Source organism: Brienomyrus brachyistius, chromosome 13, assembly GCF_023856365.1.
Source record: "Brienomyrus brachyistius isolate T26 chromosome 13, BBRACH_0.4, whole genome shotgun sequence".
Lineage (NCBI taxonomy): Eukaryota > Metazoa > Chordata > Actinopteri > Osteoglossiformes > Mormyridae > Brienomyrus > Brienomyrus brachyistius.
This window is the reverse complement of record NC_064545.1, coordinates 12,872,043-12,891,289: the sequence shown is the minus strand read 5'-3', so window position 1 is coordinate 12,891,289 and position 19,247 is coordinate 12,872,043. Positions and strand designations below refer to the sequence as shown.

The window sequence follows — 19,247 nt, the reverse complement described above, 5'->3', positions numbered from 1 at the left end:
CTGAGGCAGACACTGACACAGACCTACGGTGCATGCATCTTCTGTCACGAATTTATAGTGATGCATTCACAGGAAAATTCAAGAACCCGATTGATTATATCATCTGATGATACTAAATGTACACCGAGACGTGTACACCATCATGAGTCTCATAGGTTTTTGATCCCGCAGTCTATTCCATAATGGCAAATCACATCTGCCACATCTTGTTGCATTGCTACGAAGGGGCGATGATGACCCGAAATGTGGCTCGTCAAGTGACCGTCTCTCTTTATAAACTTTTTTCTTCTTAGATGTACAGTATCGTGACCGTTTTCGCCGTCACCCCATCCCCATGCCGTTAATCCGCGTATGCGCACTGAGCGCCCCTATTGTCTTCCAGCAGCAGAGCTGAGAGGACGGCAGCCCGGCTATGACAACGCGGGGAAGCGCCGCAACCTGAGCCGAATCTGCGGGCGCCCGGAGGAAACAGGGGACACCGACGACGTGCGACGGGCGACCGGACAGACACACTGCGTCGGCTGAGCAGACTGGCTGATAACGGAGCGGGAGATACTGCGGAGGCGCGCCGCCTGCCTGTGAACGACCATTCCGGCTGAGATTGGGACACACCGCCCTGCGGTTCGCCGCGGGAAAGGAGTGTGTTGCGTTTTCCCACCCCGTTAAAAACAGGAATAATTTTGCGATTCATTCGAACGCGATTATTCGCCATCTCTCAGGTTATACTGTGATTCGAGGGGAACTGGGACGTTCATCTCGCCCATGATCCGCTCGGGGAAATGCTCTGTTGCGCCTCTTAGAGACAGCCGGTTCGGTCAGACTTGACAGCCCTTTTTTTTCAGCTCCCGTTTCCCGGGTCGGATCTGGGGGTTTGCGGACCGCCGCACACAGGGCGCATAGGGGGGCCCATTCTTCCCACGGCTCCCGGCTGACAGCGAGTCACCACTTCCGCGATGGGAGGCAAACAGAGCACGGCGGGCCGGCCCCGGGGAGCCTTCCCCGGCGTCTCGACGGATGACAGCGCGGTGCCACCTTCGGCTCACTTTGGGCACTACCGGCCAGGCGGCGCGATGGGACTGCGGAGTCGGTCGGTGAGTTCCGTGGCCGGTATGGGCATAGACCACAGCGCCACGGTGCCGTTTGGATTTTACACCGCCCGAGGAGCCAATGACACGGACAGAGGCGGAGGGGGTTCAGGCTCGGATGCTGCGCACGGAAACGGCTTCCAGGAGCCTGGAGGCGGACACCACACAGACGGCATGCTGTACTTAGGATCCCGGGGGTCGCTGGCAGACGCCTTGCCCTTGCACATTGCGCCGCGGTGGTTTAGCGCCCACAGCGGTAAGTGCAGCCCGTTAATAGCGCACACTGTGCCAGCCAGTGTGTTTACTAAACAACATTCAATTCATTGACGGATTGGTTAATGGGGTGCCTCCATATGGACCTTTGGAAACGCAAAGCCATGGCATTGTGTAGGTGCTCCCTGCGACCACAGCGTCTTGTCTTTTGTGAATCCTGTCAAAGCTGCATCTGCCTTGAGACACTTCAGCCTCTGATTAGCATTTGAGAAGCATGGGGGTCATGATCACCTCCTGTTTAACAGGATTTGGGCTGCACATACACATCTCGTGGGGGACAGGAAAAATTCTAGGCAAAGGCAGGCTTCATACTTCTCGCTCACTCCCTGCTCTTCCAGTATCAGGTGAAACGCTCGGCCTATAAAAGATGGAGTCTGCCTGTAAAATGGCTGTCCATCAGTATAGCCACAGGTGCCTCTCCTGTGAGAGCAGGAACAGGGGGATGGAAGGAGCCCAATCTGCGGGGTGAAGTGGGTGGCGAAAAGAGGAGGGGTCAAGGAAGACAGCTTTGCATGGAGAGGGGGAAAGAGAAACAAGGAGGGAAACCGCACCCAGGAGGAGAGGAGAGAGCAGGGGCAGTGAGGGTGAACCTCTGGGGGTGACTGCAACCAAATGGGGCTGGGAGGCCCAAATGTTCCAATCATTGCTGTGGGGAGAGTTGGACCATTGGTACCTCAGCGTTCAGCGGTGTTATCCTGGGTAACTGTGGTGGGAAACCCCAAAAGGTGTGTAATCTATTTCACCTCCTAGAACAGTGCATGATACACAGATCTTATGTATGCAAAAACTTACACATACAGAACCTGTGTGTAACCAAAGTTATTCAGTGCTGTCATGTCTATTTTGGAAGTATTATTTGTCATAAAATGCCAAATATAATAAGACTCACATTGTCTTATCACATTTTTGGAAGTTGAATGAAGAATACTTGGTAAGTTTGATATTTAGATATAGAAGGTGTTTGGATAGCTAATCCTTGATCAATCCTGCAACCAAGTGAAGGGATTTAAGTAAAGGTTAGCCTATTTGATCTCACTCCATCCTTCCTTCACGCAAACACAAACACACACATACAGATATCTGTGCCTCCCCTTTCGTGTCTGTGTAAGGAAGTCCTGGTCACCATGTGTATCAGATGACACCGCGGTTAAAGGAGTGAGTCTCAGGGCTTAGGGACCCTGCGGTGTTAAATGTGGGCATGTCAGGCTGGTTCAGGCAGGCTTCTCAGGCAGTGATTTGTGGCTTTGTAAGCTCCTTCCTGCATGTAGCCTTCAGTGCCTTCCATAGGATAAAAGAGTGCAGGTAGGTAACAAATAAAGGGCCGGGGGGCTGCTGCAGTCAGGCCCTTCTTCTTCAGGAAGACATGCGGAACACTCCTGAACATCTGTGTAGCTCCTTCTGCAGAGCAGCAAAGTCTGCATGATTGAGGAATATGGGTCACTACAGGACCAAGGAGTCTGCTCCCCTTCCCGTTCTTCCTCTAGCTCTAATATCCAGCGTTTCTGTTTCTTATTGTCCATCCCACCCCCTGCCCCATGCCCCCAGCAGGCTCAGGATCATCCTTACATGCACAAGCGTCAAAAACACACTCTCCATGATTGTAGCTGTGGTAAATACACAGTGACTCCCATTCTGATGTCACTGACCTTTAACCACAGACCATAATCACTCAGAAACACATGAAAATTACCAACAAAACAAACACTTTTGGCTGACTTACTTGCCTGTATTTGAAAAAATATGAAGTGTTTGTTTTTTAATTTTACTTGTCTTGTGACAACTTTTCTCTGACAAGATAGAAACATTTGTCCACCCAAAACAGCTAAACTGATCCACACATACGCAAACACATATGCACACATACGCACACATACACACAAATACACAACACACATATGCACACATACACACACAAACATACACATACGCATACAAACACATACACATACGCACACTTACACAAACACATATGCATACAAACACATACGCACACTTACACAAACACATACACATACAAACACATACACATACGCACACTTACACAAACACATACGCATACAAACACATACGCACACTTGCACAAACACATATGCACAGAAATACGCACACAAACACACACATACAAAAAACACATACACATGCACACGCCTGTCATTGTGTGGACTCAACTGGACGAGCAAACTTGAAAGCTGATGGCAAAGCTTTGGATTGTTTTAGCTTGTAGAGAATCTCTGCTCTATGCTCAGTCTTTGCTCTCATTATGGGGACTGACCCCCCAAATAATCCCAAAGTTAGAAGCCTTACTACACACACGGTATCCTCTGACACTCAAACACTGCGCATTGCTACACACACAGTACCTTCTGCCTCATACAAATGTGTGTGTGTGTGTGTGTGTGTGTGTGTGTGTGTGTGTGGATCATGTATATATTACGCTGTGGGGACCAAATATCTCCCCAATGTGATTTTTTTTACCTGTTATTTTGGCTTTTTTTTCAAGGGGAAATTCAATGTTATGAAAATCTGTGACTGTAATTGGAAAACTAAAAATGCCAAAAGTCAATTTTTCAAGTAATTTATTTGATTATCTATGGTGAAGGTTATGGCTGGGTATGGGTTAAGATTGTCATGGTTGGGATTAGGGTTATGCCCATATAAATGAACTGAGAGTCCAGACAAAGATATGAGTATGTGGGCAGTATTCTCTGACAGGTATAACCCAAGTATCATAACTCTCAGTCTACTATAACCCTAATGTATCCTCATGAATAAGGGCTGAGCATGGAGTGGGGGTGGGTGCGATATTTTTCTATTGGGCCCTGGACTTTAGGGGACCACATTCAGTCGGTTTTGTCAGAATTGCTTGCCCTGGCCTATTGACCATTGGCTGCTCTACCTGGTCCGTACTGCTACTGCTGCCCCCCCGGTCTGTGACACACCCAACATGCCCTGGGAGCCACCTCCCTAACTGTTATCCTCTCTATGGGCACTGCTAACCTGAGTTTCTTCTTTCTGTGTGATAATATTGGCTAGTGGCTGAGATATGTGTATGTTTTCAAATGTAGCAAAGTCACCATGCCGGAAGGCAACAACAACCGCGCTTCACTCTTCCGCTCTCCCAGTCCTTTATTCATCTCTCGCTGCCCCCACCCCTACGCTCTTTCTCTCTCTCCCAGTCTTCTGTTTCCATGGGAACCGCGTGTCCTTTCCCTTTAGTCGGAGTCCCTGCAGACTCAGAGCAGGATGTGTGACCATATATGGGCAACAGGTGTTCCACCTGACGGGGGAGACGATGGTGATTAACGCCTGTTTATGTAGGGTTTTACCTTTGTGTGTGTATTTGGGGAAGTATTCCAGCAGCGTTTAATGCTCAGAAGCCCACCTTGGGGAGGACCGGTGCCTTTCCCTCACTTGGAGAATCTTCTACTAGCGCCTCATCACTTGGCTGCCATCCTGCTGCCAAACGCACACGTCGATGTGAAGCCAAACTGCTCGAGTCTTTTTTTAGCCTGGCTATTTGCTGCAATCTCAGCGAGTGCTTACAGGTTCTCATCCCTCACCCCACTGCCTGCCCCTGCAGGTCACCATAGCATTGAGGTCACATGGACACACACAATGAACACCTTCCCTTCTGCATATGTATGTTTTCAGTAATTTGATAATGTTACTTATTTGACATGTCTGGATATTACACATGCTTGTACGCCTCAAACTGGTAATGAAATCTAGCTATTCGTTCTGAAGGTGACTCACCCAGGTGTTGGTTGTCCATAGCAATAACAGCTGATCAAAATTTTGACCCCCCCCCCCCAATAAAATTTAAAAAATGTTCATATATTAGTCATTACAATATATAATACTAAATATTAACAAATTCATTACACTTTAGTCCTAAACATATTCTATTGTTTGGTGTTTTTAATTATATGTAGCCGTATTGTGATTATTAACCTGGTGAACTGGGGCCTACATCACAAAGTGAGATTTGTTGGTTAGCTAACTAACTTGTCAGATTAAAGGTGTACCATTTTAAATGGACTTTATCTTTGCTCACTGATATTTAGCCCAGACTACCTTAAATCCAACAAGTAATTCTGCTGACCCAAAAATCCTGTGATATAGGCCCCTGATGCTTAGAAAGTGATGCTAGCAAAAATTAAGTCATTTTTGACAGTTTTCAATAGCCGTACCCTTTTATGAAAGTCATACAGTCATTATAGAAATACAAGTAAAATTGATAATATATAAGTAAGCTACACATCTGTACATTACTGCTTTAAATTACTGTTTTCCTGTACTGTGCAACAAAAACACAATACTTCACCAGTTGAGCATAAAGAGTTATAGTCATAGAGAAATGAACTGGTTGGCTGAAACAAAATCTTAGTCTGGAGTTTTCTTTCTGTACATGAAACATGTGGACTCTACGTCTCACACTGGCACACTCTGACGTACAGCCTCACCTTGTCAACCCTAAAATCAAGGAGCCTGCTTTGATGCATCCATACACAAACACACACACAGAGGTCACATGTCACATTCATTCCAGCTCCCTCTCCATCGTCTTTCAGCCCACAGTAATTTACAGTTGGGAGAAATCCACTTCGGAGCTGACAGAGATGCTCACACAGCTAGATAACTGGGCCAGCATAAGGAGAATGGGAGCTGCATGTCATAGCTAAAGTGAGGAGCCCTGAGAGGGAGCCAGTCAGATGGAGATGTGCATCCTTCCAGAGAACAGAAGAGTGAAAGGACTCTCTTCACGTGCTCATCAGTTCCCCCCAAAGGACAGCAGTGAAGAGCATTTCAGACAAACAGGCCATTTGGAAAACTGCACTGACAGGGTGAAACCTCACGGCTGCAACTACTGTTGTACCTTTGAGTGCTGAACTTGATCTGACGTTTCGCTGTGTTAGGCTGGATAACCGTGTAATTGCTGTACTATATGAGAAGCGGCCCAGAGTATTGCTATATAGTATCATATTCCTCGGATGGGGAATACATATGGTTTTGGGACCAGTGCTCCACCACTGTAGTTACTTTCTTAATTAATACAATAACTCAAAAAGTATTTGATGGACCAGTTTCGTGGTCCCCATATGGGAAATTTTTTTATAAAAATCCGTGACTGCAATGAAAACACTAAAAATGCAAAAACTCTTGAATTTTGCTTGGTTACTTATGGTTATGGTTAGGGCTGGTTAAGGTTGTCATTGTTAGTATTAGCATTATTCCCATAGAAATGAATGAGCGGTCCCCAAAAAGATATGTGTGTGCCCTGAGATGCATCCCGTCCTAGGCTTCAGACTGTCAGTGACCCTGTGCTGAGTAAGTGATCATGGAGGAAGGGTAGGATTAATGTGACGTTTAAAATCCACTAAGCTGCAGACGCACAGAGGAGGTGTGATGCTGATTAGCTGAGCGTGCTGATGCTTTGTGTGTTTTGGATTGATTGAACACAAGGGGGACGACACACTGAAAACATGAACCCCCCCAACTACTGAGCTTTCGTCCTGGAGGGCTGTGACACGATGGCTGGTTCCTTGCCAGGCCTGGTGGGGGGCTGACACGGCCGTCACACACCCCAAACACGCTCGCCATGCCCATGACTGGGCAGGATAGCGTGGCCGCCCCCCACTCGCATGTTTAAAAACACCCTGCTGCTCCACATGGACGTCTGCCCACATCGATAGTTCATTTCACACTCATCTCCTGCTGGTTTCAATACCCCTGGTGCTCACAGCAGACCAGGCCTGGGAGATGAATGACACGCGCATGTGCATACTCCTGCTGTTTAATTTTGGAGCAGCCTAAACCCTATACGTACCTTGTCTGACAACAGCTTACACAATATTTCTGTACATTTACATCCTTAACTGACACTTTTATTGAAAGTCAAATGGCTATTTATCCAAATAATCTGTAGCAAATTTTGTGGGAGAGTTTTGGGTTTTATTACCTCCACAGCAGTACAACAGCTGAGCCCGACCACAGACTGCTATGCATCGGGTCATGAGGCTACGCTAAATCCGTAAACCGCCCCCTAAGAGCTGCCCCAGCAAAATGGTTTCATCTCTCTGAACTGCAGAACCAGAGATCAACAAGGGATAATTTATTTTTAAGTGCTAATAATTAGTCTGTGTGCTCCTGTTATATATTATTTCCTTTTAATGAATTACATCTCACAGCCTCGCAGTGTGACCCTGAAACTAGGTGCACAAACGTTACTCCTTAAATCTTGGTTCAACATTAAGTTACATTTAGTCTGCCTTGTTATTTATTTTGTAGACTAGTTTATGCTTGCATTTCACTAGTTTGTCTAACTAGTCAGCAGTTAGTGCGGAATAGTGAGGGGGTGTGATGAATTCCACGACCTTGCTCAGGTTTTGGGGTCTGATCTGTGAGGGGAGTGAGGGGAGACCTTAGCCATGTGATGTGTGGTTAATTAAAGCCCACTGGTGGCCACCTGACTCCCCTATGCGATGGTGGGGTGTCGGGACTTCATAACACGTCAAGCACTCAATTTCAGTGAGGAGCAGAGCCCTGGTTGGCTGGTCTGCAGGCTACCTGTGCAGCCTTTGACACCCTCCAAATATTCTGCTGCTTCCCATTGGGTATTGTGTGGCTCTGCAGGTTAGGCTCATGATCAGAAGGTTGCTGGTTCAAATCCCATGGCTGCCAGAGTAATCATATCATGCTTGGGTCCTTAAGCAGGGCCCTAAATTAGTGTTTCTCATCATGGTCTTCGGGAAATCCCAGTCAAGCCATGTTTGTGCTCCCAGAGGGAGCAAAAATGTGGACTGTCTGAGGGTCCCTTAGGGCTGTGCTGGGAAACCTCATCAGTTGCTCCAGGGCCTGACCCAGATCTCTGATCCTCGCTTGTATGCTACTTTAGATAAAGCACCTGCTAAATAAGTAAATGTAAATCTTTGTGGTGTTTGCTGGAGTGAATTAAGGTTTGGCCATCACCAAGCAGAGTAGTCACACATCTGTGCCAGGAAACACATGAGGGCCTGGAAGTGCGAATTACCAGCAGATAGCAGCAAGCTAACCGCGCACCTCACACGTAAACGGCTGAAGCCCCTGCCACTCGCTGTGTCGTGTAACAGCAAATGTTCCAATAGCAAAAGGCAAAGAAATCGGAATTATATCTCAAGGGGGAGTTTTAGAGGATGATGTCATTTCAGGGAGAGAGAGGTATTCAGTGGCGAGCGACCGTGGGTGGATGTGTACTTTGGAAAAGTGCCGTGTGCAGGTGTTGGAGAGAACAGGCAGACTGCAAGGCTGAAATCGTGTTGGAGCCATACCGACATATATGCAGGCGGGGGCTGGGGGGCTCCTGAAGAGAGAGCATAGCCACCGAGGACTCGACCCACATGACGGTGACACATCACCGTTCTTCCCTACTTGTCTACTTCCAGTATGGTGGAGTCCCCACTGGTGTCACGGCATGAGAAGTGGATTTCCCGAAATTCCTAAGATCTTCTTCAGCTCCTTAGAAGGTTGAGGGTCCTCTCAGAGGGAGTTTTTGTCCTCTCTGCTGGGAGATGCTTCTCCATTCACCTTGCAATGAATCTGCCTTTCCCCATCCCTACGATCTAATCGCATGTTCAGGTAGATCCTACTGTCAACAGGGTCCCTTTCTGCAGCTGGATGGAATGTCTGTCATTAATATTTTTTCATTTAAATAGCATCAAGTAGTAACTGGGATTTAATCAGTTGTTTAAACTATGAACTATTTACTGTAAAATATAATTCCTTGGAATAATTATCCATAGCTGTAATACTCATTGAGTGCCACAACAAAAATATTCCAGTATCTAAGACGTTTCATTGGTTCTCTGGCTCTTCCCATCATGTGACCTCAGCTGTTATTGTTATTATCATTGTCACTGTCATTATTTCACTATCAGAAGGATCTTCGATGATGATTATAATTATGCAAAAGTAATATTACAGCTTGATATCTTCTATAGTAATAAAACCTAAATACCTCACAAGGGAACAAGAGCAAAGTGAATCCAGGGATTCCTAGGAAGTTACGAGTTCATATCCAGAGTGTGCATAGCAGCTGCTGCCCTGTGTCCAGCCTGCAGACACTGTCTGAGTGTCTGAAGCAGATGTGAGTCTGTGTGTGGAGTGAAACAGAGAGAGGGACACACCCCCCTCACACACACCCCCCTCACACACACCCCAGCGCAGTGAACCTGCATGAGGACCGAGCCCACCAGCACCCAAAAAAACCTCACATTCTGTCTTTGCCCCTCTCCTTCATTCCTTCCATCTCTCATTCTCTCTCTCATTCTCTCTCATTCTCTCTCATTCTCTCTCTCTCTCACCGCCTCCCTGCAGAACTACTGAAAATAGCAGCCAGTGGAAAAGTGGGTCAGCTACCACGAGGGAGGGGTGCTGTTCAGCAGCAGCACGTGGGCTGCCTGCCCCCCCCTCCTCATATGTATATGCAACATCCCATAATAAACTAGTGTGAAAGCCAATACACTTAATGTGAGACTTTCCACAAAAGATGTATCTTTATACTGAATGTAACAAGCCATAACGCATACATGTGTGATATGCTATAATCCGAATGTCTGACTGCCCATGATATTCCACTGTTGGAAATGCACACCTGGTTTCAGAAGCCTTTGTTTACGATGAGCTGTTGATGACAGTGGCTGTACAGAGAGCTCCCCAACGTCCCTGTGTCTCCATAAAAAGTCATTAGAGAATCACAGTAATTGCTCTGTCTCTCAGGCTAATGGCTGTGTTATGCACGTCATAGCAACATTGTCTCCATGGAAGCCTGTCAGGCGTGTAAGAAAGGGGGTCACCCTGTTGCTAATGAGTGAGTGGGACTCTGCAGGCCACAGCCTGACCTCCGGGGGGGCTGTCCAGGTCCAACTCCAGCGCCGATGGCAGGGCTGTTTGCCGAACGCTCTGCCGCTTGACTCCGCCACTGCGTCATCAGGCTTCCTCCGCTCTCCGCTGTGTCTGTTCCAGCAGATGATGTCACCTCCATATAGAGAGTTGTGGCTCTGTTTTGTTAGCTCCGACTGTGTGATAAAATGGAAGCATGTCACAGCTGCTAAGAGGTCCTTCTTTAATCAGAGATCATCTTGAAGACACGGCAAGTTTGTAACAGTTGCAAATATGTATCCGCATTTGCATCACTGGGGCTGGGGGTTTGAATTCCACCTTTATTGCTGTATATGGAGTTTACCTGTTCCCCTGGTGTTTGTGTGGGTTTCCGCTACACACTCCAGTTTCTTCCCAAACTCCAATAGCTTGCAGTTACAGCAGTTGGTGTCTCTGAATTGGCCATAGAGTGTGAGCGTGGACATGAATGTTTCCTGTGTGGAATGACATCCCATTCAGGTTAAACGAGTGCTTAGAATATGGATGGATGTATGAATGGATGGATGAATGTATGGATGGATGGATGGATGGTTGGATGGATGGATAGTTAAACGTGCCTGTGTCCTTGTTTTGCAGACCCATTGATTTAGTCGTTGTTATCGGGCAGAAACAGATTATTGAAGCGTGTCCCTTACGGCCAAATTCCGCCATACTCCGAAAGATTGTTATTTCATTATGATGTGTTTCTCTCTTCATGATCTGTGTGATGTCATATGTACCGTATCACTAAGAAGTAGAAAATGGCAGCCTGCTGAGCTTCTTCTCCAGCATCCAGGGCCAGAGTGTAGCAGTGCCACTCAGGCTTAATGCTGATATGCTGCAGGCATCTTTCACTGGGCCATGATGCCCCAAGGTTACCTGTCCAGAGCTGCTCATTCAGTCATTTATCATGCAGATTAAAAGCAGTAGCTCTCACACGGAGTGGATTGCTATCATCTGTCATAGACTGGGCGGCTTGTTAGACCATCACCAGGTACTTCTTTGATAAATCATTTATTTTTAAAAAAAAAATACTTAGTAAAATAAGCCAAGTCACTTTAATTTTATTGTGTCAGAGAACATATGGAAGTGGAAATTAAATTTGAGTTTGCGACAAGAACATTATATGTCATTTGTTTTTAACTGCTGATAGTGAAAATTGCTAGATTCCGTTTGAAGGGACACTAACCAACACAAGATTCAGTTAGAAGGGACACCCACTGACACACCTTGATTCAGTTAGAAGGGACACCCACTGACACATCTTGATTCAGTTAGAAGGGACACCCACTGACACACCGAGATTCAGTTAGAAGGGACACCCACTGACACACCTTGATTCAGTTAGAAGGGACACCCACTGACACATCTTGATTCAGTTAGAAGGGACACCCACTGACACACTGAGATTCAGTTAGAAGGGACACCCACTGACACATCTTGATTCAGTTAGAAGGGACACCCACTGACATACTGAGATTCAGTTAGAAGGGACACCCACTGACACACCGAGGTTCAGTTAGATGGGACACCCACTGACACATCTTGATTCAGTTAGCAGGGACACACACTGACATACTGAGATTCAGTTAGAAGGGACACCCACTGACACACCTTCATTCAGTTAGAAGGGACACCCACTGACACACCTTCATTCAGTTAGAAGGGACACCCACTGACACACCTTGATTCAGTTAGATGGGACACCCACTGACACATCTTGATTCAGTTAGCAGGGACACACACTGACATACTGAGATTCAGTTAGAAGGGACACCCACTGACACACCTTCATTCAGTTAGAAGGGACACCCACTGACACACCTTCATTCAGTTAGAAGGGACACCCACTGACACACCTTCATTCAGTTAGAAGGGACACCCACTGACACACCTTGATTCAGTTAGAAGGGACACCCACTGACACATCTTGATTCAGTTAGAAGGGACACACACTGACATACTGAGATTCAGTTAGAAGGGACACCCACTGACACACCTTCATTCAGTTAGAAGGGACACCCACTGACACACCTTCATTCAGTTAGAAGGGACACCCACTGACACACCTTGATTCAGTTAGATGGGACACCCACTGACACACCTTGATTCAGTTAGATGGGACACCCACTGACACACCTTGATTCAGTTAGATGGGACACCCACTGACACACCTTGATTCAGTTAGATGGGACACCCACTGACACACCTTGATTCAGTTAGAAGGGACACCCACTGACACACCTTGATTCAGTTAGAAGATCTTTTCAGATCTGATTAATCTGTACTTGACCATTTTCTTTACATTTCATACTCAGCCCTCTTGCTCATTAGCTACCTCCTGAAGGTTAAAGACAAGCATTTAAGTCCGAAGATCTGAGTGTGTTCTTTGAGGAGAGCATGTGAATTGTGTCTGAGCCCATTTCTGCATTTTTCCCAGTGCAGTTTGATATAATTTTGTCATGTCAGTTATGGCATTTTTACATGATGGTCGATAGTGTATAAATATACAATCTATTCATTTTCCATAACTGCCTGGAGCTTTTCCCAGTTCCAGGAAACACAGGACACAAGGCAGAGGAAAATCCTGGATGTCAGGATGCCCATTAACAGTGATTCAGTATAAGAAGACCTGACTTTCCTATCGCTCATCTTGGGAAATACAGCTGTTGTGGGAAAGCTGCCTTTGAAGGTGCACGCTATGGCTGTGCTTAAGATGTCTTTGTCCCCGGAGGCCACCTCGTCGCTCTTCATCTGTTTCAGAAGCTCCTGAATGATTCACCATCGCCTCCGAGGGCTCCCTGTAGACAGAAGAAGAATTCCTACGTCTTAGATTCGATCACTGCTTTATCCCTGGGAGTTTTTTCCCCCTGATTTAGCAGCTTTTCAAATCACTAATTTATTCATATTATAAGTAATATTCTGTCCCCATAATGATAAATTGAATTATTTGTGCATTGGTGTTTGGTTCATTGCTGCTGCTGTCTGTAGATTTATTACCAAATTTTACATCTAAAAGAAGTGATTGTATTACACAGTTAACCTTAATGTTGAAATATTTATATTTTTTATTCTAAATATCATAAATATTTTATTTTATTTAGTCACAATTAAATTTATGATTGAGTTGAGGGGTAATCATTTCTTGATGTGTATTTTTGATTGATGTCCATCAGTATCATTCCTATCTCTTGGTAATACACAAGTGTCTAAGATACAGGCAAATTGGCTCTAAAACATTCTTCATTTGCTAATTTGTTTTTATGATTTATGTGACTTTTATTCTCTGTCTTACTTTGCTTGGGGTCTAGGAGACTGACATTTAGAGACAGATGTTTTCTCACAGTAATCCACGTTTGTCACTGTAGTGAATGTACACTCACTGGCCACTTTATTAGGTACAGTTTACTAGCGCTAGTTTGGATTCCCTTTTGCCTTCTGAACAGCCTTTATTCTTTATGCCGTAGATCCAACAAGGTGCTTGGAACATTTCATAGAGGCTTAGGTCCATATTGGAATCACTGGAGCCGGGAACACGAGAGGGGACAACGGAGGGAGAACACCAAGGGACAAGCCTACAGCAGGCACAAAGGGACCAGCAGGGGACAAGGGCATAGAGGGACAAGGAGCAAACACGGGAGGCACAAAGGCAGGGGGCAAGGAGGCAAAGGGTGGGGGGAAACGGGGAGCCGGAGGGAACCCCAGCGGGCGAGAGGCGGAAGCCGCGGGGACCAGCAGAGAGCATTATGTAATTCTGTTCTATGCATGCGCTCTAACGGAGAGTATGCTATTTTGATAGGTATGCTAAAATGTCAGAACACCTGCTTTTCTGCACTATACGGACGTGACTTATGCCCACAATTAGATAAGTATATCAGTAGTAGGCCTAAAAGATTAATGAGAGGTATTGTGATGCCCAAAAGTGAGTAATCTATGGAACGGCAAAAGGGTCATAAACAGCTGAACGTCTGAACCTGGTCTTAAGTACATACACAAAAACGAGTCAAACATGAGTACTGTACGCCTTAAGTACATGGAAATTACGTGACATCAAGGCACTTTTAGCGTGTCAAAAATGTGTAAATAAAACGTCAATTACTTGTCATCGTAACACACAAAAGACGTCTCAACAAGGCGTTGATTACATGTCAAGAGGACACTCAAAAAACATCTCAAGTGCACATGTAAAAAACGCCTCAAACACACAAATTTTATACCTAATGTACGCAGAAATTACGTGCTCTTAAGACAATATGTAAGTTGAGGCATTTTTTACCCTTTTGGCATCCTATAGTAATCTGTAAAGTCAACGTATCCCTCTGCTTAATAAATTTGGTTAGCAGAGCACGCCACATGTGACTGTTTTGGTTTCTCCTCTGCTGTGGAGGGGAAGTCACAGGGCATATCAGGTAGATCCCCGAGGGGTCCCATTTGAGCTCCTCCACCATCTCCACTAAGGGAGGAGGAGCGACGGTCCAGCAGTCAGGGACCTCCTCAGGGACAGGGGCTACGGGAGCAGAGTCAGGAACTGGGACGGGCGGTGCCTGGGCCAGGACCTCAGGCGTGGGTGGAGCCGGAGCTGGAGCGTGAGGCACGGGTGCAGCAGGAGGCTCAGGCATAGCAGAAGCCTTAGGCGGCGCAGCAGGCAGAAGCGTAGCAGGAGCCTCGGGCGGTGCAGCGGGCAGAGCCACAAGCGGAAGTGGCGCCTCAGGAATGGGCGGAGCAAGCGGAGCTGGGACAGGCGGAGCAGGTGGAGCAGGGACAGGTTACCCAGCAGGAGCCGGAACAGCAGGCGCGTGCAGGTCAGGTACAGTAGGAAGCGGAGCATCAGGTGGAGGCGGCGCCGGGACCTCAGGCGGAGGTGGCGCAGGGGCATCGGACAGAGCAGAGAGTGGAGGCAGCGTGGGGTGGAGGCGGCGACTCAGGACCAGCAGGGGCGTCGCAGCCACCGGGACAAGCAGTTCGGGCTCAGGCGGGACAGGCAGATCAGGCTTGTCAGGCAGGACAGGCAGGGCAGACACGTCCATTATGGCCGCCAGGGTGGGCACCGTAAGGGCAGGCACTGCCCCTTTAAGGGACCATGGGACCCGCGGGATGGCATTCCATACTGACCTGGCCCCTTTAAGAGCCAGGCGAGTCCCGAAAAACGGATGTGTTGCCGACATTGACAGAGTAGTGGCGGTGGCTATGGGCAGGCGAGCATCGGGTGGCTGCAGGGACGTGGTTTCCGGTGTAAACACTGCCAAGTTCAGGATCGGGAGGGGCTCCTCCCGGTATGCAGCAGGGCAGACAGCCCCTAAGAAAATCGTCGGTTCCTCTTCTGGCTTCTCCTTACATCTCCGACTCTTCCGCTTCTTTCTCTTCCCTCCTGCTTTGTGCAGTGGAGATGGGAGCAACTCTGGACGCTCCAGCAGTGGACCCTCGGGTACAGTATACCGCTGTCCAGGGCAACTAGCCACATCACCGCCTCCGCTACCCCTTTCCTTAGCTGCTGCAGATTTAGATGGACCTCTTCCGTGAGGAATGTGTCCTCTGTCGGAGCCAGGGCGTGAGCCACGGAGTACCGGAGGATCTTGGACCTTGGGCTGCTGCAACCAATATTTAGCCTTGCTGACCAGATCGCTGTATTCTCCCTCAGTCAGTCTCTTCTGGTGCTCGTGCATAAACCTAGTGTCATTTTGGTATGCCATCAAACCTTTGTACATTATAAAACCATAGTAAAACCACCTTTTTGTTCATTTGAACTACTCCTATACTTATGTAGTGATATTTTAGAAATCCATCCATCCATTTTCCAAACCGCTTATCCTACTGGGTCGCGGGGGGTCCGGAGCCTATCCCGGAAGCAACGGGCACGAGGCAGGGAACAACCCAGGATGGGGGGCCAGCCCATCGCAGGGCAATTTTAGAAATCAAAAAGGTAATTTCATTGAAATATTTTTTTTTTAAATGCATTGATTTAAAATATTTGTCGAAGCATTTTCAGTGTCATTTACTACATTGCCTAATCTCAGACGGCCTACTGTAAGGTACTATCAGAGTCTGTATCTGTGGTTTAATGACATCCTGGTATGATGTACAGTACTATCATCATCTGTATCTGTGGTTTAATAACCTTCTAGGATGACATACAGTACTGTATTGGTCTGTCTCTGTGGTTCAATGATCTCCGGGGTTGGTGTACAGTAATATCAGAGTACATCTCTGTGGTTCAGTGACCTCCTGGGTTGGTGTACAGTAATATCAGAGTACATCTCTGTGGTTCAGTGACCTCCTGGGTTGGTGTACAGTAATATGAGAGTACATCTCTGTGATTCAGTGACCTCCTGGGTTGGTGTATAGTAATATCAGAGTACATCTCTGTGATTCAGTGACCTCCTGGGTTGGTGTACGGTAATAGTCTGTATCTATGGTTTAATGGCCTTCTATACATGTCCTTTTCACCTTGTCTATTCTGCAGGTTTCAAGTGTCCCGTCTGCTCCAAGTCTGTGGCCTCCAATGAGATGGAGGTACATTTCATCATGTGTCTGAGCAAGCCCCGCCTGTCTTATAATGGTGAGTGAAGCCTGTATGTGCCACACTTCGTTCCCCACGCTCTGTCTCCCTCACTCTCACTCCCTGTCTCCCTCACTCGCCGCTCTCCTTCTCACATAGGCTATCACTGCACTGGGCCATTCAGACTGACTGCTCTGCATATGTATGATTCGTGAGCTTGCATGCAAGTCAGTATAATAAAGATTCACTCATTTACTCGACTGAAAGCACTAGGTTCTTTTTTCAATTACCATAAATTCTACCTACAGTACAGATGTACATGCACACCCTGTGGTACAGATTAATGTACATGCATGCTATCTGTGGTACAGATTCATGTACAGGCATACCATACAGTACAGTACATAAACTCATCATATAGTACAGAATTATGTACATATACAGTACACCTCATTTACTACAGATTAATGTACCAACACACAATATATAGTACAGATTAATGTACCTACACCTTACAGCTCAGATTAATGTACATACACACTAGAGTAGTCCATCAACAAAAGCATTCAAAAGAAGTTCTAGCTACACAATTAGACACTTTGTGCCTTGTTTCCATTTCATGCTGTGAACCTTTATACAAAATATCGACTGGACTGAGCAAAATTTAAAGGTCCCCCAAAATGTTGACTTGCATTGGGTCTATGAAATTATTTATTAAATTAATGGTTTCTCCGCCTGGGTCACATATGTGCGGAGTTTGCATGTTCTCCCCATGTCGTCGTGGGGTTTCCTCCGGGTACTCCGGTTTCCACCCACAGTCCATAAACATGCTGAGGGTAATTGGAGTTGCTCAATTTCCCGTAGGAGTTCATGTGTGTATGAATGGTGTGTGAGTGTGCCCTGCGATGTTTCTTTTGTATTTCTGGTTTGTTCTGACATAGAACCATTTAATATAAATGGACAGAGAGGTGACTGTAGTGCATACGGGTTATATTGTATATGGTTACTGATTTCATTTAGAACTCTTGCGTTTCTGCAGAAAACTGGTTTAATCTGGAATTGATAAGAAAAGAAGCATTTCTGGGGGACCCCTAAATTTAGGACTAGAAGGAAAATTTAATCCATAAATTCTCCTCGGTAATTAGTATAAGTTCTTGCTGTGTCTCAATTCGAATGCACACTTAATACACACACTGTACAGTACAGATTAATATACAAACACACACATACCATACAGTTAAGCCCACAGGGAAAAGCCTGTCTTCTATCACCCTAAATCAGCCGCAGACTCCCCCTCCCCTCTGTCACACAACAAGAAGCCAAGTCATTTCCCAGAACTCTGTGGACAACTCAGCACCCCTGCTATAATGACCTGCATGTGCAGATTCCCTAAATGACTTATAGGTGAGGGTGGTGTTCCTGTCTACGTGTGTGTATCTGTGTGTGTGTGCACACGCATGTGCATGTGTGTCTTCCGGTGGCCATTTCTCTTTCCCCAGCTCCCCTCATCCACCCAGTACATGGGCTGTACCCACACAGCAGACTGGTGACACAAAGTCATGACAAGGGTAACACAAGGGGCAGAACGACTCTGTCCAATAAGCTGTCACCCTTTGTGCCCCCCTCCCCGGGAAAACAAGCTATTTTTAGGCGAAGGTATTAAAATATCATCCGGCAAAGTCAGGCCTCAAAGACTCATGTGGGGGGTGTATGCTCCGTAAGGGGAGGGCCACCACCACAGGTCACAGGTGTAGCACAAAACTGCCCAGGCTGTCCCTCATCTCCAGGGATGAGGTCTGCAGAGGAGATCCAGTCCTTCATGTGGCAGGGTGGTCGAGGTGAGTGCTACTGTCCCTCATCACAACCTGCATAAGGAACACCCCCCTCCCCCCCCGACCAGCACTGTAGAGCCCCGTCATACCCCCTGCCCTAGTGTATATTGACGTATCAAATGTCAACATTTTTCACCATCAACAATAAGCCACAAAAACACGCGCTGACCAGGAGGATGTGTCCCCATTACTGGCTTTATGGGCAAGTCATGGGGCCTTAGGGGATTAGGGTTACATCTCAGAAGGGATGTCAGGCCAGCGGGCTGCTCAGAGCTGTCTGGGCACACCACCACCATTCTACCATACGGCCAGGCACAACGTCACGATTCTGCAAAGCTGCCGGGCATACCAGCGAGATTCTGCCAAGCTGGTCGACATAACATCATGATTTAAGCAAGATGCCAGGCACAATTGTGTGATTCTGCCTCGCTGGTGGACACAACACTGCAACGTAATGTCACAATTCTGTCACACTGTCAGGCACAGCACATTGATTTTGTGACGTTGCCAAGAACACCACTGTGATTCTGCCAAGCTGTCGGTCACAATGCCACGATTCTGCAAAGCTGGTGGGCAGAACGCCACAATCCTGCCACGTTGGTGGACATAACTCCACAATTCTGCCAAGCTGGCGGGCACAATGCCGTGATTCTGCCAAGCTGTCAG

At 46.9% G+C, this 19,247-nt stretch overlaps 1 protein-coding gene across 2 annotated transcripts in view; it reads left to right on the top strand.

Moving 5' to 3' along the window:
- Positions 1-8: 8 nt before the first annotated feature.
- The window catches only part of znrf1 (zinc and ring finger 1), a 27,416-nt gene continuing 8,177 nt past the window's right edge, over positions 9-19,247 (top strand). Inside the window, exons 1-2 of one of the 2 annotated variants that reach the window (XM_048973151.1) lie at positions 9-1,341; positions 16,714-16,809. In XM_048973151.1, coding sequence (XP_048829108.1) covers positions 954-1,341; positions 16,714-16,809 — 484 coding nt within the window. In that variant the 5' untranslated portion in view covers positions 9-953. Of the gene's footprint in view, positions 1,342-14,963; positions 15,679-16,713; positions 16,810-19,247 lie in introns of those variants that run through there. The other variant, XM_048973150.1, reaches the window with a different exon arrangement.